Below are 23,327 nucleotides of genomic sequence, written 5' to 3'. Positions count from 1 at the left end.
TTTCCTATTCATCCATGCTGTCAGGACCCCAGCAGCAGGAGCATTAAGAGCACAGGAGGGAGAGTCTCTCCGCTCCCTTGTCAAGTGCCCCCAGCAACTAGATCATGCTCAGTGCAGATGGAATCTTGGGACAATTTAGCTGCCAGACTCTAACAAGACTCTATTGAAGACGTACAAATTGAGATATTTCAAAGACTTATAACTAGGCCAAATTTGGACTTTTTTTTCCCACAGACAGCAAAAAGCACATCCCTGACACCAGAGCCAATCCCTCCCCTAGTCAAATTTTAAGCTCCTGCTCCAAAACATGGAGGTGCTTAATTTTGTCAACAAAACAGTCATATGGAGTTCCTTTTAACATGGGCAAACCAATGTATTTTCCCCCGATTTTGTCCTCGGAAATGGCTGGACTATTTTTGCTGTAAGTATATATACAATTTCAACCTGAGGCAGACACATGACATGAAAAATTTCAGCCACAATGGCTGGAGTTTTACACAGTTATATGCAATTGAAAAACAACGTGTTATAATGGGAAGTATTAGGCAATCATAACTTACAGGCAGTGCTACCAGCTCAGCCTATGATCACCTGAATTCCAAATGTGTACGCAGCCTTTTTCCACTTCTCAGTAGGTGTTCTCTTTGGAACAATTTTAAAGCAAAGACATTTCAAATATTCAAATCAACATCTCTAACTGCAGAAGAACCCCAAAATTAAATTATCTTTATATATCAAGTGCCAAGCCACAGGTCTAGGCACCTAACATAATTAATAAAGCGTACAAAAGATAACACTTTATATCAAAATACTCCTCATCAAAAAATTCTTCCCTTTATTTCACTCAACATCCCAAGAGCTGCTTGTACATATTAAATTAAATACACAGAAGATTCTACAGTTTTGATATATTCTGCCAGGTTGAACGATATTCTCTCTATGGAATCAGTAATATTTCAAAATGGAAGAAATTTTTGAAGTCTACACTGTTTGCGTGTGATACATATTATACCATTGCCACCTGCAATCCATTATTAGGAGTCAAACTAATGCCCTTTCATTCATTTGGATTCACAAGGGTGGCATTCATTTTACCCAACGGTCACTATTTTTCAGTGGGCAGGAACATCCAGGACTGGGGATTTGCAATGGCAATTCTCAAGAGATGTATTATCATTGCTATTTACTTAGCTTACATATTTCCAAGGTACCTATTACTAGAGCTGCTTGGAAATTATTAACATTTTTAAACAAAAATTTTTGAAAGCTAATTTTTCAAAAGGAAAACATTTCCAGCAAAAAGTTTTCCAACCAGCACTATCTATGGCATCTAAATGCTGAAAGTAATACTTAGCATTTACATAGCTTTTTACACATTTAAACACTGGACAAACATGACTAATTATTCATTACCATATTCCTGTGAAGTAGGTGAACTGATCCCATGATTATCCCTATATTACAGATAGGGAAAAAGGAGCAGAGAAGCTAGGGTTTTTCCCAAGGTCAATCGGCTAGTCAGTGGCCGAACCATGGTTAAAGTTTAGGACTTCTTGACTCCCAATCCTGTCCTCATTTTAGAGTACCCTGCTAATGCAAGTTTCTATACTGTAATTACTACCTTACTCTGCAAGCTCCTTTGTCATAAATATAAAGGGAAGGGTAAACCCCTTTGAAATCCCTCCTGGCCAGGGGAAAGCTCCTCTCACCTGTAAAGGGTTAAGAAGCTAAAGGTAACCTCGCTGGCACCTGACCAAAATGACCAATGAGGAGACAAGATACTTTCAAAAGCTGGGAGGAGGGAGACAAACAAAGGGTCTGTGTGTCTGTCTATATGCTGGTTTCTGCTGGGGATAGACCAGGAATGGAGTCTTAGAACTTTTAGTAAGTAATCTAGCTAGGTATGTGTTAGATTATGATTTCTTTAAATGGCTGAGAAAAGAATTGTGCTGAATAGAATAACTATTTCTGTCTGTGTATCTTTTTTGTAACTTAAGGTTTTGCCTAGAGGGGTTCTCTATGTTTTTGAATCTAATTACCCTGTAAGATATCTACCATCCTGATTTTACAGGGGGGATTTCTTTATTTCTATTTACTTCTATTTTTATTAAAAGTCTTCTTGTAAGAAAACTGAATGCTTTTTCATTGTTCTCAGATCCAAGGGTTTGGGTCTGTGGTCACCTATGCAAATTGGTGAGGCTTTTTATCCAACATTTCCCAGGAAAGGGGGGGGGGTGCAAGTGTTGGGAGGATTGTTCATTGTTCTTAAGATCCAAGGGTCTGGGTCTGTAGTCACCTAGGCAAATTGGTGAGGCTTTTTACCAAACCTTGTCCAGGAAGTGGGGTGCAAGGTTTTGGGAAGTATTTTGGGGGGAAAGACGCATCCAAACAGCTCTTCCCCAGTAACCAGTATTAGTTTGGTGGTGGTAGCGGCCAATCCAAGGACAACGGGTGGAATATTTTGTACCTTGAGGAAGTTTTGACCTAAGCTGGTAAAGATAAGCTTAGGAGGTTTTTCATGCAGGTCCCCACATCTGTACCCTAGAGTTCAGAGTGGGGGAGGAACCTTGACATCCTTTCATTCCTATTCAGCAGATCATCTTGAAATAGTCCTGCACTGTTTAGCACAAACACAGTTAGCTATTCTTAACAATGTGGAGATTCTGAGATATTTTTACTTTCCTTGTGGTCTTAAAAAATGTTTTACCACATGATCACAAATAAGACAATGCATCATGAGTTCACCCCAAGTGTCAGGGAGAATTCTACTTGCAAAGCATAGCATTCTAAATGTACATTAATTGAAACTACAGAGCTATGGCCTATCATGAGCAAGTTTAAGTTTATACAGCCAACGAGCTTCCCTAGCAGCAATTTCCGTCTTTCTCTGACCCTCTCCTGAGAAGACAAAAGGTATCAAACCAGGAGGAAGTTTTTGCCCATGTGAACATAAATGCCACTTCACCTATAGTGTTGTTTCAATAAGCCTAAGGAGATAAAATGCCTGTAAACACATTCCTTTGTACAAATCCCATGCTTGCTGACTAGGCCACAAAAAATCCACCTACACTATGGTTTCAACTAATTTGTTTTAAAATGTCTTCATTTTCTGCCCAGTAAATACTAATGTAGATTTTAAATATGACTCAACTGTTAACCTATGCATCAGTGTTATAAGTCTTTTGGCAGCAGTAAGGAAATATGAAACAACTGCAGCAAAAGTTAAAAAGAAAGTTTCCAATTAGGATACTTATACAAAAATGGCCTTATGTTAAAGAACATTCACTAAACAATTCCAGCAAGAACAAAATTCTGAAGAAGTCCTTTTCTACCTCTTAATTGTGGCTGGGATACTGTGCTGCTCAATGGTCCTTAAAATATATCTTTAAACAAAAAGGGCATCAGAACACATTATAGGTCTCCCAGTGAAAAAAACACTGAGTATTATAGCAGGTAAGTACAGCATAGTATTCATTCTGTGCAAGACACATTACTGTTGGTGATGGCTTATTGAATAATTTGGGCTTTTCTCCTGCAACTCTTACTCCTGCAAGTAGTCTTTACTTTAACATTTCTATTGTAAGTATCTTATAACTGACAACTTAGCACTTTATAAATTTTTTTTTAAAAATAAATGACTAGAGAGGGTTCAGAGAAAGGCAATGAGAACAATATGGGGAATGGAAAAAACTTTCATAATAAGGCATATCGACATGGTTGGGATTGTTTACCTTAGAAAGAAGACAATACAGAAGAAAAGAAAATAATAAATGGTCTAGAGAAAGTAGATTAGGAGTATTTGTTCTTCCTGTCTCATAACACAAGAATAAGGGGACATTCAAATGATATTAAGTAGCGGCAAATTCAAAACCAATAAAAGAAAATACTTTTTCACACAGCTGGTAATCAGACTGTGAAACCCACTACACATATAATATTTGCTTCTGTAAATATTGTTAAACACACAAACACACCCCTATATACTGGACCCTCCCTATATAACAAAAAGTCTCTTGAAAATTGACACTTCCGAGCCTCTCCAGGAAGCCACCAGGCTTCTATGTGAATAACTTTAATGCGGACCTGTTACACATAACCAAAGAAATATACACATAACCAAAGAAATATTATCATTAACAGGACCATTAAGAAGAAAGTTTACATCCAACCAGTTGTTGATTTTACTGACTTGGTAAAAGCCATCTCCTTTAGTTTAACTTTGAAAACACCAGTCATATAAACTCACAAGGAAAACAGTTTTGCAAATAAAAGAGGACAATGCCCTCCCGAAGGTACAACAAAAGTGCACTGAGATGTCCAAAAGACTGAACTTTGTACAGGAAGAATTTGCCTCAGAGCAAGAAATAAAATCCTCTCAGCATTAGTAAATTCAACAGTTGTGAACTATAAGATGGCATATCCCTTCTGTCAGCACCCTGACAAACTTTACACCCCCAGGTGCAGCACTGTATTCTATTCCATACAAAAACAACATGAACAGATGGTTATGGATGCACAGTTACAGCACTCAAAACACTGGACTGAAGGACAGTTGCCCTTGCAACTTTAACTGCCCCCACATGCATATACATTAGGATACAGTATTTACTTAACTGATGACATATCATTTCTCATCAATATAATATATACATTCTTTTATAACGGCCTCAGCTGTAGAGCTCCTAAAGCACGAGAGGAATGCTCAGTCATACTCTTTGTGTCTGTCTCTGAATACTTTACAAATTGCACAGAGGTCAAGGCTACTCAACCCCTGAATCGGGAAAGCAGCCCTATTTAGTACAGCATTTAAGCCCGTGCTAAACTTTAAGCACAGGCTTAAGTGCTACGAAAGAAGTGGGCTTCTCTCCACGTCATGAGGTAGGAAGGGTCAAGGATTCAGGGGACTCCTCATCTTGCAGCTACACAAGAGAGGATGGGGTGAATCGCGGCTTACTGCACAGGGGAAGGGGAGATGATCAAGAGAGAGAAGCCTGAGAGCTAGCAGCAGGTGTGCCGCTATTCAAGGAATACCATGCTAGCAACAGGGACAGTTGCTAACACTTACTGTAACTTCAGAGACTGTAGCTGCAGCCTTATTCTTTTGATGGTGACTTCACATTGTTTTAGGCATTTCTGCATGTATTCAGTCCTCCCTGTTCTTGCCTTGCCTCCTGTTCCAGCAGAATTAACTATCAAATGCTTATCACATGGCTCACAGAAAAGGTAGTGCATGCATACTGTGACGGGAAAGGGAAGACAAAACGTGCTGCCAAACCTCATGATTGTTTTGCAAGTCTTGCACTATCGGTTGTATTTATTAAAGCCCCAGTTCCTGGAATCATGTTGTTATGTAAGACACTCAAGTTTTGTTTGTTTTTAAAAGATTTTAGCCCTTCTGATTGTGGAGGAAAGCTTGAAAACAAGAACATATAGGGCTCTAACACCAGAATGCAAATAACAGGAGCCCCAAATAATATTTTTTTAATTTCATGATTTTGGGGCCTGGTTCATGATTTTTGAATGCCTAGAGTTGCAACATTGGAACATACACTGCACACTAAGTTTATGGGGAAGAGCAGGAAGAATGTATACCCCTCTGCCAGCAAAAATCAATTTTTAAAAAGGCATATGCATAAAGATACATATGTGTAATACTTCAGGCCCTGATAGGTATATAAAAGCACATGCCTAACTAATACATAGTTAATCCCACTGAAGTAAATGGGAACTACTCATGTCCTTATAGCTAGTCACAGCTTAAGTACCTTATTGAATAAAGGCCCGAAGTAATAGGGCCAACAGCTACTGAGACCAGTAAATTTTGTAGCCTGTCAGCCTTAACAGGATAACCCAAATTTTCTAACAGCTGCATACAAAAAATACATGTGCACTTTAATGCACACCAGTTGGATGTGTAAATCCATCATGCACACATTGAAACTGAGATTGCACACGCACACACAGAGTATACACAAACATGCAACTCCAACTTGCATGTACAAAGAATTTGTGCCGATGAGGTAGGGGCACCTGGACTTTTACATGTAGCTGTTCATTCTGAGATTACTACTTATTCCTGAATATATGTCATAAATATTTTCACTTTTAAAAAAACAAACACATACCAGGATTATAGATGGAGTTTATCCACTAGATTGTGCTAATCAGGTATGAAATTAAGAACTTGCTCTTGGTAGTTCTAAATTAGTACTCCCATTTCCATTTGGCAGAGACCAAAAAAGAGCAAATACAGTACAGTACTGTGTCAAACCTAAACTATTACAAAAATAAAGGGAAAGTTTAAAAAAGATTTGACAAGGTAAGAAAACTATTTCTGTGCTTGTTTCATTTAAATTAAGATGGTTAAAAGCAGCATTTTTCTTCTGCATAGTAAAGTTTCAAAGCTGTATTAAGTCAATGTTCAGTTGTAAACTTTTACACAGAGAAAAGGATAAATGGACACAAATCAGACATCAGGAATAGTAACATACAAAAGTCAGTAGGAGAACACTTCACTCTCCCTGGACACTCAACAACAGATTTATAAGTAGCCATACTTCAACAAAAAAAACTTCTGAAACAGACTTCAAAGAGAAACTGCTGAGCTACAATTGATTTGGAAACATAACACCATCACTTTGGGCTTGAATAAGGACTGGGATTGGCTGTCTCACTACAAAAGCAATTTTCCCTCTCTTAGTATTGATACCTCCTCATCAATTATTGGGAGTGGATTACATCCACCCTGACTAAATTGACCTTCAACATTGTTCTCCACTTGTAAGGTAACTCCCTTCTCTTCATTTGCCAATATATATTTATGCCTGTATCTGTAATTTTCACTCCATGCAACTGAAGAAGTGGGTTTTTTACCCACAAAAGCTTACGCCCATATAAACCTGGTAGTCTTTCAGGTGCCACTGGACTCCTCGTTGTTTTTGTGGATACAGACTAACATGGCTATCCCTCTGATACTTGGTTCCATTCCCAAGGTGTTTGTAACTCTGAAGTTCTATTGTATTGTATGCAGAATTCTGAAATGATCTGTCACATTTAAGTCAGAGCTACAATGCTTAAGCTCATCAATTTATTCTCTGGGTAGGATTTATAGAAAAACTAGACTTTCTCTGCAGAAATTAACAATGAAATTCTGGAGGGATTTATCACAACTGAATTTAAATCAATGATTGACACAGAAAGAGTTATTGGGCCAGATCCTCAAGTGGTCTTCAATGGAATTATGTGAGTTTACACTATCGGAGTATCTAGCCCATCATATCAAAAACACCCAGAGTCAAGGGCACTGGCAGGCAAGGATTAGAAATCGTTAGAAATTAAAAAATGGTACATAGTATCATATATATTATCAACCATTATTGACAGTGACCCTGAAAATGAGGTTTATTTTCCTGTTTCACAAATGAATCTTTGTTCTTTCTCTCCAAGGCATCAGCTTTTCCAGAGTGAAAAGTGGATGGATACAGACATAGAAAGGTCATTTCAACAAAGAAAAAAACCGTTAAAAATCTACCCCACATGTAAGTGATCAGCTTCCTGAAGTAAACTAGATGTCTCTTCATTCAGGGTCTAAACGGAAAAACTGTTATACTGTCATACAGCTGCCCCTGAAAATGCGCCTTTTCTAAAACCCTACATGAGACTTAAGTGAATGCAAACTTCCCATGACAGCAGTAACATTCTCTCGAGAAGCTGCCTAATCAAAGTGACAGTTTGGACACACACTGTATTTGCATTTAAAGAAACTGAGCACTTCAGAAACATTCACTGTGTTTTATAACAGCAAAGTATAAGAAACAAAAAGCAGTTAAAAGCTTTACTGGAAAATTATTCCTTCTTTTCTTAAATAAAAGGTTAATCTGAAACGGAAAGAGCTAAACTGCTGCAAGGGCCAAGAGCATAACAATTATTAAAATACTCCTAAGTGTTTATTTTAAATTATTTTAACACATAATATTAAAGATAAACAAAGTACATAAGTAGCAGAAAATAATGGCATAAAAACACAGATATACACGTAGAGACATAAGTTTGACCAAAACATATTTGATGGCCTTAATTACTTCAAAACCCTAGAATAATAGGTTTTTCTAACAAACGCTGGCAGATCTATAACTGCATGTGGCTGCTGGATGTCCCTACAAAAATGCATTTTCAAGGCCACAGAGAAATATCACTATTTTTTAATACTTCCTACTTTAAAAATGAGTATACACTGAGACCACAATAAAAACTACCATTCTAAGCTGTAAACAAATCAAAAGTATTTTATACAATGCAAGGTTTTTCATAATAAAGTGTAAAGATTTAAATTAATAGTAATTTTAAATCAAGATATCGGAGTCATAAACATGCATTTGTTCCCATATCCATATATAATTTTCTGCCCTGTCAAAAGATCCAGTAATACCATGAACTTATTTTGCTTCAGATGCTAGTCACTAAAGAGAACACATCAACCTCCCTCACCTAAAACTGTTTTATAGGAATTGGGAGGAAAAAAAGAATAGTAATGCTTAATGTAATAATTTGCTTTGATCTTTAAGTAATATGCAGTGAACCATAACTGAAATGAGTTAAACTGACATAAGCTCATTAGGAGAAATCATCTTTTAAAGAGCATCATAGTACTTCTCAAATAAAATAGATTTAAATAAGAAAATAAGAAATAGCATGATGTGTTTAAAATAATACACACATTCATAACAGTGTCCTTTCCCTGCATTTCTACTTCACTCCAAGTGCATCTCTTTCCATTCAGAGACACAAGCTTAACAGAATAGTTTATAACATCTGATATATTGTACTGCTCCTTAATTTTAATGGCTACGCCTCTGGCGTATCTGATACATCTGTAAATGGTGTCTAAACCCCAAATAAGACAAACTGAGCTTAAAATCTGATACGTGGTTTTTCATCTCCTGAGGAAAACTCAAAGCCAAACATGCAGAGGGTGGGGAGGGGGACCAAACTTGGGGGAAGGAAGGACATCAACCCAGCGTGTGTACTAATAAAGACTACAGGCAAATGTATCTGCTGTACTGTGGGCAACAGGTGATGGATCACTTTATGATTACCTGTTCTGTTCATTCCCTCTGAAGCACCTGGCATTGGCCACTGTCAGAAGACAGGTTACTGGGCTAGATGAACCATTGGTCTGACCCAGTATGGCCGTTCTTATGCACTTCCAAAAAGGACATCTTTGGCCTAATCCCATAGAAGTCAATGGCAAAGTTCATTTACGGTGCTTCTGACTTTTTCTTTTTTTCACCAAGCAGGTGATTTAAAAACAAACAAACAAAATCTCAGAGGATGGTGGGGAAATCTGTCCCTTTCCATGAATAAATCACGAATGGCAGTCCTGCTGATGATGAGAAGACTATGCAGCAATTGAATCATTACAAAATGGCACCCTATTTTTGGATTTTAACTCCTATGAGCCCCAGACACTTGTGGATGAGCTTTGCTTGACTGTGAGGAGTTCAGCCGGATTATGTCATGTACCATCTAGCGTAGATATGTATACATATACAATATATACAGATACATATCTCTCTCTTCTCCCCCGCCCCCGCTGCACTGAATGGTCCCCATCCTCAAATGCCTGCACTTGTACACAGTGCCTTCTAACGGCTGCTTGACAGAGGATACAAGCCATATTACTACACCTAACAGAATGTGTCTATATTAGTGAACTGCACCATTGTCACTTGCACTGATGTGACTGGACTGGTATAAGCTGTAATGGTGTTATATGTTCACTGTGGATTTCCCATTTCAAGTGCAATGCACTCATGGCTATACAGAGCAGTACCTCTAAATCAGTGGCTCTGAGACTTTCCAGACTACTGTATCCCTTTCAGGAGATTGATTTGTCTTGCATATCCCCAAGTTTCACCTCACTTTAAAACTACTTGTTTACAAAATCAGACATAAAAATACAGAAGTGTCATAGCACACTATTACTGAAAAATTGCTTACTTTCTCATTTTTACCATATAATTACAAAATAAATCAATTGGAATATAAATATTGTACTTACATGTCAGTGTATAGTATATAGAGCAGTATGAACAAGTCATTGTCTGTATGGAATTTTAGTTTGTACCGACTTCCCTGGTGCTTTTTTATGTAGCCTATTGTAAAACGAGGCAAATATCTAGTGAGTTGATGTACCCCCTGGAAGACCTCTCCATACCCCTGGTTGAGAACCACTGCTCTAAATGTTCCGGGGCCTGTGGATTGCTACACCTATCTCACATTGCTCAGCCCAGCTCCCATGTCCATGTGCAATATGTCTAGGATATGTTCGGGCTGTTCTCAAATACTTTAAATGGTTCTGCCTTAAAGAGGTTCTGACCTGGCACTTGCAAATATCACGGATGGAGAGTGAGCAGTTCTCACTGTGGCTACTGTCAAACTGACTCTAAGAGTTTGTACACTACCGTGCAGGGTCGATCTAACATACGCAACTTCAGCTACATGAATAGCATAGCTGAAGTCAACGTACTCAGATCTACTTACCGCAGTGTCTGCACTGCGTAAGTTGACAGATGACAGTCTCCCGTCGACTCTGCTTGTGCTTCTTGTTCTGGTGGAGTACCGGAGTCGACGGAAAAGCGCTCAGCGGTCGATTTATCGCATCTATACTAGATGCGATAAATCGACCCCCCGCTGGATCAATCACTGCCTGCCGATCTGGCAGATAGTGTAGACAAGCCCTGAGGCCTGGAGGCCCAGTACATACAGTAACTTCTCACTTAAAGTACTCCCGCTTAACGTTGTTTCGAAGTTACGTCGCTGCTCCATTAGGGAACATGCTTGTTTAAAGTTGTGCAATGCTCCCTTATAACGTCGTTTGGCTACCTGCTCTGTCCACTACTTGTAAGATTCTGTGGAAGAGCAACTACTTTACAAGGGAGCATTGCACAAGTTCCTCTTCTCCGCCTCCTCCCCCTCCCTCCCAGCACTTCCCCATAGGCGCTTAGGACTTTCTGGGAGGGAGGGGGAGGAGCGGGGACGCGGCATGCTCCGGAGAGGAGGTGGAGTGGGGGTCGGAAGAGGTGGGCCTGGAGTAGAGAAGGGACGGGAATAGGTGGGCCTGGAGCATCCCCTGGAAAAGTCGGTGCCTGTTCTGGGGGGAAGCTGCCGCTGCACAAGGTGCTTTTTGGCATCCTTGCCTGCAGAGGGCTGTGCCTGTGTGGGGTAAGCCAGGGGCACCTCCCAACCACAGTACAGTACAGAACTGTACAGTATATAATGCCTTTTGTCTGCCCCAAAAAAATTTCCTTGGAACCAAACCCCCCACATTTACATTAAATATTATGGGAAAATTGGATTCGTTTAACATAGTTTCACTTAAAGTTGCATTTTTCAGGAACATAACTTCAACGTTAAATGAGGAATTACTGTATAGTAGGACGAGCCCTGTCACCTTAGGGTTCTTGAGGGGGTGAGAAGCTTGATTTTATTATTTTAATTCATTTCTTCAATTTTTTAATTTTATATGTTCATTCCTGTTTTTCTCCTTTTCTCATTTTGTAGCTGAACGAAGGATTCTTCTTGTGGTTTCTTTCTACAAGCCCAAGACAGGAGCAGTCCACAGGAAGGACATCCCTGCAGGCTGCTCTGTGTAGCTCACTGAGTTCCCTCCATCCTTCTTCTTCTACCTACGGCACTGGAGCACCCAGGGGGACACAGGTTTGTGCAGCAGGGACAAATGGGTGCCTGAGCACATAGGAGAGGCAAGTGGCTTTACTTGGTGGGGAAAAAGAGGGAATTCATTTTCCTGTGTGTCTGTTAGCTAATGACTCTGTTCTCTTCTCTTTTTTAGATCTCAGGAGTACAGTAGAGCTGATGAGGTAGTGGGTGGACAGCTGTGGCAGCCCACCAGTAAAGTATGTACATTAGTGAGTGTTTGAATGCATCTGTGGGTGTCTAGATGTCTACACTGATTTTGTCCCTTTTTGTTACTCCCGAGGAACAAAGCAAAAGGTTATTTTTTTTAAATCTCTTTTATTAGTTTTATTTTGATTATGCTTTTGTGTCCTCCTTTAGGAACCAATTCAATCAAGCACCGAAGCATGTGCTTAAGTCCCAATAAAATCAATGACAGGTAAGCATGTGCTTTGATGAACTGAGGTCTAAAATCTGGAAATCAGAGATGGTGACAGTCAGAGCTAGCTGACAGCAGCCAAGATCTGCATGCAGCCACCTTCAGAGAATCATATAAATGCAGGACTGGACAGGGCCATCCCTAGAGATTGAGGTGCCCTACGAGCCCCAAGCCTCTGGGGGGGGGGGCTATCCCAGGCCTCTGAGCGGTGGGGGGGGGCTGCGCTCAAAGGCTTTGGGAGGCAGGAGCAGCCAGTGTAAGAAGGCAGCAGGGGTTGGGCCCATCCCCGCACTCACGGGGCACTGGGAAGTGGAGCGACCCAGTCCAAGCCTGCTCCACTCTGCTCCCACAGCTCCCAGGCTTGGGAGAAGGGGGGTAACCTCCCCCCAGCACTCACAGGCGGTGCGGGCTGAGTCTGGGTCACTCCACTTCCCACTGCCTGGTAAGTACAGGGCAGACCTGACCCCAACCCCTGCTGCAGTCCCCCGGGACGCATAGCTCAGGGGACAGGGTTGGGAGGGGGGAAGGGGTGGAGTGGGGGCGGGGCTGGGGCAGAGCAGGGGCAGAGTAGGGCGGGGGCTGAGGAGAAGGGGTGGGGCAGGAGCTGAGGCAGCTTTCCTAAGCTCTGCTGTGGGCAGCCCACAAGGGGCCGGCTCAGCCATCCAGGGGATCGGGCTGACCACTGGAGCTGGATGCAGCACACAACTGCGTAGGGCACCAGGTGCCCCAAATTTCCTGGTGCCCTATGCAGCTGCATAGTTTGTGTATGGGTAGGGATGGCCCTGGGCCTGGAACAGACATTGAGGGGTCATCTATCTCAGTCCCATGCACTAAGGCGGGACCAAGTTAACCTAGATCATCCCTGACAGGTGTTTGTCTAACATATTCTTTAAAACCTCCAATGATGGGGATTCCACAACTTCCCTCGGAAGCCTATTCCAGAGCTTAACGACCCTTAGAGTTAGAAAGTTTTTCCTAATATCTACTCTAAATCTCCTTTGCTGCAGATTAAGCCCACTACTTCTTGTCCTACCTTCGGTGAACAAAGAGAACAATTGATCACAAACTCTTTATAACAGCCCTTAAAATAGCTGAAGACTGTTATTGGGCCACCCCATGATGAATAAGCAGCATGCTATGGGGGTTGATACATAAAGCATGCCAAATTCTTCCAGGTGGACAAGGCCGAAGAGTTTTCTTTAGTTCAAGTGGTAGAGGACTGTGGTTTTGAAGTGGAAGTTCCTGGTGTGACATTATTGACTTGAACTGGGACTGTATAGAACATTGTTGCAACCAAGATCCTGCAGTGGCAGCAAATCATGTATAAAAGGGGTCAAATAAGGCGTCTAAGACAAGGTTATGGTTTGCTGGTTAGGATTATGCTATCTGTTTGCATGCATCATTTTTGTATTTAAAGATAAGTATTGGCTCTATATTGTCTATATTCCAAACTTATGCTATGCTTCTGGGTGACACCCCAGACAAGTTGGTGTCAGCTCTGCCTAGCCTGCTTGATGGCCCATTAAGGATCATCAGCTATACAAGTGACCCACTGAGAGAAGGCAGACACGTCTTGTGACTCAGCAAGGTATGCAGGGACCTGCCTATGGACAGAACTCCGAGGTTTTTCCAGGCCATATGATGGACAGCTTGTCTTTGGAACAAAGAAAGAAAGACTACATGGCAAGAGAATATAAAAAGCTGCTGCAGCTCCTCCATCTTGTCTTCAATCCTGCTTCTTACCTCTGGAGGAACTTTGCTACACTGAAGCTTTGAACCAAGGACTGAAAGATCCATCCCAGCTGTGGATGTACTCCAGAGACTTGATTTGAACCTGCAGTTTATTCTATCACTGCTGCAAGCCTGAACAAAGAACTTTGCCATTACTCTATGTAATTGATTCCATTTAACCAATTCTAGCTCTCATCTATATCTTTCCTTTTATGAATAAACCTTTAGCTTCTAAAGGATTGGCAATAGTGTGATTTGTGGGTAAGATCTGATTTGTATATTAACCTGGGTCTGGGGCTTGATCCTTTGGGATCGAGAGAACCTTTTTCCTTTTACTGGGGTATTGGTTTTCATAACCATTTATCCCCATAACGAGTGGCACTGGTGGAAATACTGGGAAACTGGAGTGTCTAAGGGAATTGCTTGTGTGACTTGTGATTAGTCAGTGGGGTGAGACCAAAGACTGCTCTGTTTGGCTGGTTTGGTTTGCCTTAGAGGTGGGAAAACCCCAGCCTTGGGCTGTAACTGCCCTGCTTTAAGCAATTTGTCTGAATTGGCACTCTCAGTTGGGTCCTGCCAGAACCAGCATTGTTACACCTGGGTACCAAGATACATCCTGTGTTTGTGTGTGTACACTCTATTGTATCTTGTAATAAGCTCTTCTGGAACTGTATTGTTGTAAAATTTTAAAAAATTATATAACAACACACATGCTGAACTCTTAGTATAATTCTATTTAGCATTTATACAATGCCAACATTTATACAGCAGCGTGTATCACCAATGCACTGTATGAGCACATGAAACTATGAACACTATGCAGCAATACATTCAACATAAATAGCCATTCAATGCATACCTAAAAATAGTAATCAAGGGACGCTTCAGACAATGGACATTGTTAAAAAAACAAACAGACAAAATTTACTGCACTGTGGTTTTTGACTTTGCAGATGCATATGCAGTCTTCCCCATATTTAGCTACAGAAGAGTGAAAACTGAAGTTTTGAAATACTAAGTATCAATTAAGTAAATGATTGCATGGATCCAACTGAGACTAGAATCTGGTCTGAGTTCAAAAGATAGCCTAAAGGTAACAGCATAGGTATGGGTGGCACAAATTACATTCTCAAGTAACTGCTGTGGAAACTAATACATCTTGAAAGAAAAATAAGTGATTTTTTCCCCTCGTGAAACTGACTCAGATATCGGCAACAATCAGGTACATAAGCGATTCTCATTCAATTGTTTACAAACTCCTCTGTGAATTTGTCTTCGCCCTGTAACTTCCCTGCTATTTCAGTACTTAGCTTCTCTCGAGTCAAGATGCATGATTGTGTCAAACTGTTTAATAAAGTGTGCAAATCCTAGCATATAGCCCTTACAGGCTATCTATATATATAGCAAGTACAGATTTTGACAAGTAGAAGTTACAAAAAAATCTAAGAAATAACCCTCCCCCCCCCAAGAATTATTAAGTGAAATGTTTGAAAACATAAGATGATTATAGAAAGAGGAATCTGTACTGTAGCAAATTGTTTAAAATTAAAACCAATATAGCTCATAACATTTTGGAAAAAGAATGCCAAGCTGCATGAACAGAAGATACTTTACCTTTAAGGTATTTTAAGATATTTTACCTTATCCAGTAGTGTAATTTCACAATGAAATGCCATTAGCACTCCATGAGTATGTAAATGAAGACAACTAATTTAGTCCTAGTATGAATGTTAATTAGTCTGTTATGATGGTACTTTGGTATACCTAATATGATGCTGTCAAGCTAAACAATGAGTTCTTTCTAAAGAAAAGATTAATGGGTCTTTAAAGCTGGCTAACTGTTATTTATTCCAGTCAGACCCACATGTACTAGAGATATCTTCAACCAAGACTTTGTTTGCCTTTTAAAATATTAGTTTGTCCCAGTTTTATTATTTAGCCATGCCATTTTTAAGTACAAATGAACTGGTACATTATGTATGCTGACTACGCACCACTGGCTTTTGCTTCTAGTTAGATCCATTAGCTAGATCTATTGAGTAGCAATCTAAAAGTAGCAACGGATAAAAATTATTTCCATTTGGGGTTATAGCTGGTATGGCATAAAAACCTTAGTCCTGTGAAGATAATTAATTAATTTAATAAAAGACTAATTTATTTACTGACAGGTGACTGAAATTATTGGCCAGAGTTAGGTGCAACAGCCTTGCATGGTGCATTTCTGTGTACATGCAAATCATGTAAGTACAAATAGCCATTTTTGGTACCAAGAGGGCTCTGTGTGTTTGCATACATTATGCTCGCACAAATGTATGCACACAATTGCACCTGAAAATTGAAAAGCCGGCGCTCTATCTTTTGTTTTGTTGTAGCACAACAGTGGAGTGAAGGAGGACTGGATAAGTTGCAGTAAGAATTCACCTGCACCCGCCACTTTCATAGGTAACTAAGAGTAAATAGGAAATTCAAGCAGAAAAGTAACACAGAGTCAGTTACCCTAGAAAGTGATTGAAGCAAGAATACAACTGAATCCAAGCTACACACCTCATCTTAACTCCTTTTCCACAGGAGGTGGAGTTTAGGGAGCATAGTGACAAGGCAGAAATGTGGGATTAAGAAAAAGGGTTGGGATGTGGGCTTAAATGATTCTCCCAGACCTTTCTCTTGTTCCTAAGGGCATGTCTACACTGGCACTTCATCGGCAAAACTTTTGTCTTTCAGGGTGTTTAAAAAAAGCACTCTCCTGTCCGATAAAGCTGCTGCCACTCATGGGAGGTGGAAGTTTTTTGTCAGCAGGAGAGCTCTCTCCTGCTGACAAACAACAGCTACACTGCGTGGCTTTTAGTGGCATGGTTGTAGTGGCACAGCTGTGTCGCTAAAAGCTGCATAACGTAGCCATAGCCTAAAACTTCAGTTGCCCAGAAGTGCCTGATGAAGAGTCAAGATTAAGTAACGGCTGACTGTCAATTTTACAATCATTAGGAAAACTAAAGTCTTAGTGATACATGACTTAACCTATCGTCTAAATTATGAACTTAACAAGTTTACTCGAGGGAACCTTCAGCTTTAAAAATCTAAAATGTCAATGATTTGTCAATTCCTAGGATTAACAAACTGTACACATTTACAGAAGGAGATGTAGTATCCTTATAATGGAACTAGGACGAGAAGAAAGTGAAAAACCGATTGTCTGGATGTCTAAGATATGTTCACTATCTTTTAAAAAACCTATATCAAGTATAAACATCCTCTCTGATTAAAGGGTTTCACTTTATTTTTGTAGATTTCTTTAGATTAGGGAGTGGTATTCTCCCCAATCCTCATATTAAAATTTTTTCCCAAGAAATCTGTGATCCCCCTCAAAAACAACCTATCAATACATTATATACATAAAATTCAACTGTTCTACAGAAATATCTCTTTTAAAAAATATAACCAATACAAGAATTAAACGTTACAACAAGAAAGCAGGCACTAATAAAACACAAGATTATCTATCTAGTTTCTAAATGTCACCGAGACTTCTAAAAGTGACTCAAACCTTTCTGAATTCTTCCTGGCTGTCATTAAAAATGGAATCTTACTCTTCTCTAAATTATGCTGTATCACTTAAGGCTGGCAACCAAACTGGCAATCTTCAACCAAACTGATCTGCATCTTTCCATTTATCAGAAAACTAGTAACAGCTCCCAATTTCTCTTCCATTGTACTCACCAATAAAGCATCTCTGACTCCAAAATTAGAGATAATATTTGCAGCAGCATTTCTTAAAAGTAGTTAAACAAAAACAGACACACTTACATCTGCGATAAGGTGGAAGACACTGCAGATACTGCTAGAAAAAGTGATGTTCTCAGCAATGTTTCTTAGGCACACTAAAAACATCCTGTTGCAAGCTAAATTTGTGCTGTCCAATGGAGCATCACCAATGCAAAACTGCAAACTGGAAATATGCATCTAGAGTAGAGACTGAGGAGAAATCATATTCTGTGCTGTTCAGTGGCCTTCAACCACAATCTGAAATATCAGGCTGGAACAGCACACAAGGTGGTAAACTATTTACCTACAATAATGTACTGCAGTTTTGTACTGCAATCTCCAGAATACACACTTAGGAGAGAAATGTACAGTAGGTGGGATTGCCTGGAGCACCAGTGATGAAAAAATATTAAAATGGTAACATTCCCAAGAGTCATCTAGTTACTCTGACAGGCAGATTCCCCAGCTGATATTAATGGTTATAGCTCCATTGAAGTTAGCAGATGATCTTCCCCTCAGTATACCTGAAGGGAAAAAAACTGTATGAAAAAACTCAGTCGAAGAAATAGGCCCAGAAATCTGAAATGTTACATATTTTAAAATGCTGTATTTTGTCTGTCTTTGAAAGTAGTATCTGGATCAATGCTCCAGGACCCTCTATTTTGAGCTTAAAAAGAAAAAAGAAAGAAAGAAACTTCCACATGAAAGTCAAGCCTGACATGATTCACCTAAACCTGTTTTTCCCCCCTAAGAATAAACAGTAGTAACATAATTAGAACTCGCCTACATAGGGAAGTTAGTGTGGAGTTAGCGAGGGTGTGAATTTAAATTACAGCAAATTACCTACTCCACACTAACTCTCTCTTTGTCTGCACTAAGAGTGCCTTTTTTTGTGTGCTTTACCTGAATACACTTTGGAAGTGTATTCAGCTAGGGCGCACAAAGGCACTCTCACTGCAGAGTAAATGTCCACATCGGGAGCTTGTGTAGAGTAGTTAATGCACACTAACTACTTTGTACCAGCTACTCTGCACTTTTCCCCCAGGTAGACAAGCCCTTAGAAGTAATAACAGTAATGATGATTTCAGATAGAAATTCTCTCAGCTTACAGTGGAACAAATAATAGATATGCTCAATGAGCAACAAAAGGAAACAAATCTTGAGTTTTATATAAGGATAAATCTTGAGGATAATACTAATTTGATGATAAACAAGAAAATAACTGATCTCTAGTCAAATTACTGAACACCAATTTTTGGCAATCCCGTGTTATAGGTACGTTACTTATTCTGAGCACCTCATTTTGCAAATTTTAAAATTCACAGTAGGGAAACAGAGTAAATTATAGATGTGTTCCTAACATAGTTTTCTTCTGATCAGCTGTGAATTTCAGTATTTTTAAGAACTCCTCTGCACACAGACATATTCATCATGACCTGCATATATTTCTATTTGCAAAGTTGTTGAATACAAACACTAGTTCCTCTGAAGCACTCTCCACAAGATCAAGTACAGGCTAATTCATAAAGACAAGCAAGAAAAGGTAATATTTCCACCTTCCATGCAAGCTATATATAGTTATGGCATTTTCAAGAAAATCCTTTTGCAGCATTTACGTTGTAATATAAACATACTGCGCTTTGCATATTTCATTACAAAAGCAGAGTCATGTTCATATTAATTTTATTAAATAAATGATAAGTTCAGTCCTTACCAAATTTTCCTGGTTCCTGGCAGCTATTTTCTGATCATCTTCTCCCCCATTTTTCATGTATTTGACCTCTTCCACTGGTTTGATCCTATACTCATCTGAGTACCAAGAAAAAAAGAAAGAAAAAAGTTTTGTACCAGTGTACTTCAGTAAATGGAAAAACAGCTGACTGGAAAAAACATGCTGCCTATTATCAACCAAGCCCTAAATGGTATAGACCCTAGTAAGGAAGAGAGCAGACTCTGAGATAACACCCACCATGGAAACAAGTCTAGAAAAGAAAACTTAAAAAAAGTGACTCAAAAGTAAATCTCATGCGGAATCACAGGCAAAAAATTCTCAGTTATCTCTGGAATTTCATCCAAACAGATGTGCATCTTGGACCCAGATCTAGAGCAATGTGTAAGGCACATCTCTTTGTTTAGGTTTTCCAGTAACTTCAGGCATTAAAATTTTCTATCATCTAAGTCTTCAAGCTACTATTGCCATCATGGATCCTCTCTGGGAAGATGGGTCTGCTGCTCTGAAAGTCTGCATGCTCCCTATTTGTGGGAAGATATTGTTTGATACAGTTCTAACCTATGCAACGTGTGCCCAAGGTAACTTAAATCATAGAATCATAGAATATCAGGGTTGGAAGGGACCTCAGGAGGTCATCTAGTCCAACCCCCTGCTCAAAGCAGGACCAATCCCCAATTTTTGCCCCAGATCCCTAAATGGCCCCCTCAAGGATTGAACTCACAACCCTGGGTTTAGCAGGCCAATGCTCAAACCACTGAGCTATCCCTCCCCCCAAATGCTTATTACTAGTTCAAGAAAAAGTGAAGCAATTTTAAAATACAGAAACAGAGCAGAAAATTAGTATTAAAGAACTAAAGAGAATTTACAGCTAACAAAAATCTTATAGCAGGTAGTGTTTCATGGGATTGGGGAGGAAAACTGAGGACTTGTGTGATACTGGAGTACAGTCTATGCTTGCATTGAGGGAAGGAGGAAATGATTCATGTAAGCATCACTCACATGTCTAAGGCTAACATATCCTCATGTAAGACCAAATCTTGAGAGCCTTACAGAAACCCTGACCATAGGCGTCGGAACCTTTGTAGAAGGGGGTGGGGAGGGTGGCCAAGGCCAAAGTGGCAGGGGAATTAAAATACTACTTAAATATCCCACAGAGTACAACGTAACATAAGGGACCAGAATACAAAAGGAATCCACATTATAACATTTAAGGTATAATTATAGAATGCACAAATGAAAAAAAAATAAGACATCTTTAATTCTAAACATCAGGACTGCATTTTATTTTTGCACTTCTTTTATTGTACTTCACTTGCATTTACATTTTACTATGTACATTCCACTATTCATACTGCACTAATTATTGAACTGTAACTTGCAATTCTGTAACATTACAATCAATCATCTTTGTTTATGTATAATGCATAATTTAAAAATTGTAACCTTAAATTCTAAATCTCCTTGGAAAAAGGCATCAGCCAAATAAACAATAACAAACAACTTTGAAGGGAGGTAAAAATGTCCCCATATGAGAGCTACCATAAAAATGATTTTTCTAGTGTTTCATTAAAAAAATCAAATCAAAAATATATTTTTAGAAAACCTAAAAAACACCATCAACAGGCTGTAGCAGATAGAAGAAATACGATCTCTATTAAGCAAAAAATGTAAATAATGTAATTTTGATCACGCGATTATCTAGGATTGCAGTGGATATCTAGGAATGCATCTGATCCGATCTCACAGTGCATCTTGGCCTTTAGCAGTATGAGCCTATTTTCCCCACGATGCATATGTTTCTTTTCTGAAAAAAAAAAAGGGGGGGGGGGAATGGCCCCTAGGCCCCCCTGGTTCCAGCATATGACCCTAACTCAGCAAAGCAAATGTAAGGGCATACTTAACTTTAAACGTGTGTAAATCCCACTGAAGTCAAAAGGAAGTTTAGTCTGACTAAGACTAAAGTAAAGACCACAGGATTTGGCCTTTATAAATGGGTTCAGTACCTACTCCTTCCAACATTGCCACCACAGCAGTATGAATGGACATTATACATGTGGAGGAACAAGACTTACAGTGCATAGTCTCCTTTGTTTTCTATATGTTGTGACCTACTATGAATGAGTTCTATAGTCCTTGCATCTCTGTATCATCTTTGGCATGCAAACAAGTGATGCACAGTAGCTATTATATATGAGTTTAGCTATATACTGTCTGGACTGAAAAAAAAGTTACAGATTCACAGTTAAATTAAAGTTGCAAATTTACTGAAATTCCAGTGAACTTTTATACATTTTCTGTATTTCCTTTTCCACTACTGCTGATAATTGAGATGCATGTCTAATATCCCCTGCTGGACCACAAAAAGCCTTTTTTTGTTCCATGGCACCACTGAACAAAATAGTAAGACAAGCTGTTTTTTCAACAACTAATTTGAAATGCCATTGCTGTAATGTTTTAACAGGCTGGAGCAAAGGTAACACAAAGTGCAGCTATGAACTCTGAGGGGAAAAAGCAACAAAAAAACCTTTCCCTTTCAAAGGATGTTCTTTCTTGAAAGTGAAATTTAAAGACAGACAGACAGACAGACCTACAGGGCTGAGAAAAAAGAAGCCCCATATTCTGCTATTACTTAATAAGTTTAATACTTTTCAGCTGCACATTTCCAAGGGGAACTAATTTTTAAATAATGGATGTCTATTCAAGTGTCAGTGAATTATCCAGAACTCAAAGCTCACATCTCATCAACATCCTATTACATGTGCATGCTATATAATACAGTGAGAAATGTGAACATAATCACATGTAATCCTCCGCCTTTTCCCCCAGCTAAGAGGCAGTGCCCTGGGTACCTGTACAGTGAGGGTACATCAACACGGCGAAAACAGAAACAAAAACAAAAACAAAATGCAACAGCAAGTCTCAGAGCTCAGGTCAGCTCACCTGGGCTCCTGGGGCTCATGCTATGGGGCTAAAAATAGCAGTGCAGACATTCCCACTCAAGCTGGAGCTCAGTCTCTGAGACCTACCCCCTCGCTGGGGTTCAGAGCCCAAGTTCCAGCCAAAGTGGGATTATCTATACTGCTACTTCTAGCTCCGTTTGAGAGTCCTGTGAGCCCAAGTCAGTTGACCCTGGCTCTAAAACTTGCTGCAGTGTTGTTTTTTCCAGTGAAGATGTACCCGAACTCCTCAGTTGCTTCTCTGACCCTGTGCCATGTAGTGTATGTAGCCAGTGGATCCACAGGAGATGAAACCAGGGCTCTGCAAAGATCATCCCCCAGCCACAGCATCAGGGTGGATTGATTTAAAAAAAAAGCAATTTAAATCAGTAAGCAGAAATCCTTCATTTAAATTATCGATTTTGACTGTGCTTTGCATTTGAACTTTTTAGTTATTTTTGTAAACAGACTGATTCACATTGGTTGGTAACCATTCAAACATGTTGATTTGCAACTAAATATAGCCTTTACACTAAGTTTGGTGCTCCTTTTTGCTAACCAGGAGGATAGACTATATCTATACATATTCATTTAAGTAATTACATAGCTTAATTTACATTTGTTTAGATTCTTAATTTTTACTCTTTTTTATAATGCTAGAAAATGTTGATTGATGCATTTCCTAGATGATTAATATGTTAGTTGTGATTTGTGTCAAGGTCTATTTGTATGGAAATTCAAATTCAGTTAAAAGTGCACAAAACCAAAACGTTATTTTTTTTATTAAATAAAACTACCTTAAATGTGCTGGGGAAAAAAAAATGTTTTACCAAAACATGTTTTATGGTTTAAACCAATTGATTTGTGAAACAAAGGAAGTATTATTTGTAGTCAGTGAATGAACTGAATGTTTCCCATCCTCATGTCCTTTAAGATTTTAGAACTAGTACATCTCCTCCTCTCACACCTAGTTTTTATTCATAGATTGGCAGAGGAAAACATGCTTTCCTGCTTTTTCAACTCCCAATCAGTTTCT

The 23,327-nt window shown here is 39.3% G+C and overlaps 1 protein-coding gene across 6 annotated transcripts in view; it reads right to left on the bottom strand.

Moving 5' to 3' along the window:
* Window positions 1-23,327, bottom strand: part of C8H1orf21 (chromosome 8 C1orf21 homolog) — a 195,609-nt gene that overhangs the window by 63,023 nt on the left and 109,259 nt on the right. For all 6 annotated transcript variants that reach the window (XM_073356659.1, XM_073356657.1, XM_073356656.1 and 3 more), the window contains one exon: window positions 19,338-19,432. In XM_073356659.1, coding sequence (XP_073212760.1) covers window positions 19,338-19,432 — 95 coding nt within the window. The remainder of the gene's footprint in view (window positions 1-19,337; window positions 19,433-23,327) is intronic.

This window comes from Lepidochelys kempii, chromosome 8, assembly GCF_965140265.1.
Source record: "Lepidochelys kempii isolate rLepKem1 chromosome 8, rLepKem1.hap2, whole genome shotgun sequence".
NCBI classification, from domain to species: Eukaryota; Metazoa; Chordata; order Testudines; family Cheloniidae; genus Lepidochelys; species Lepidochelys kempii.
The sequence above is the reverse complement of the archived record's forward strand: the minus strand, read 5'-3'. Positions and strand labels throughout refer to the sequence as shown.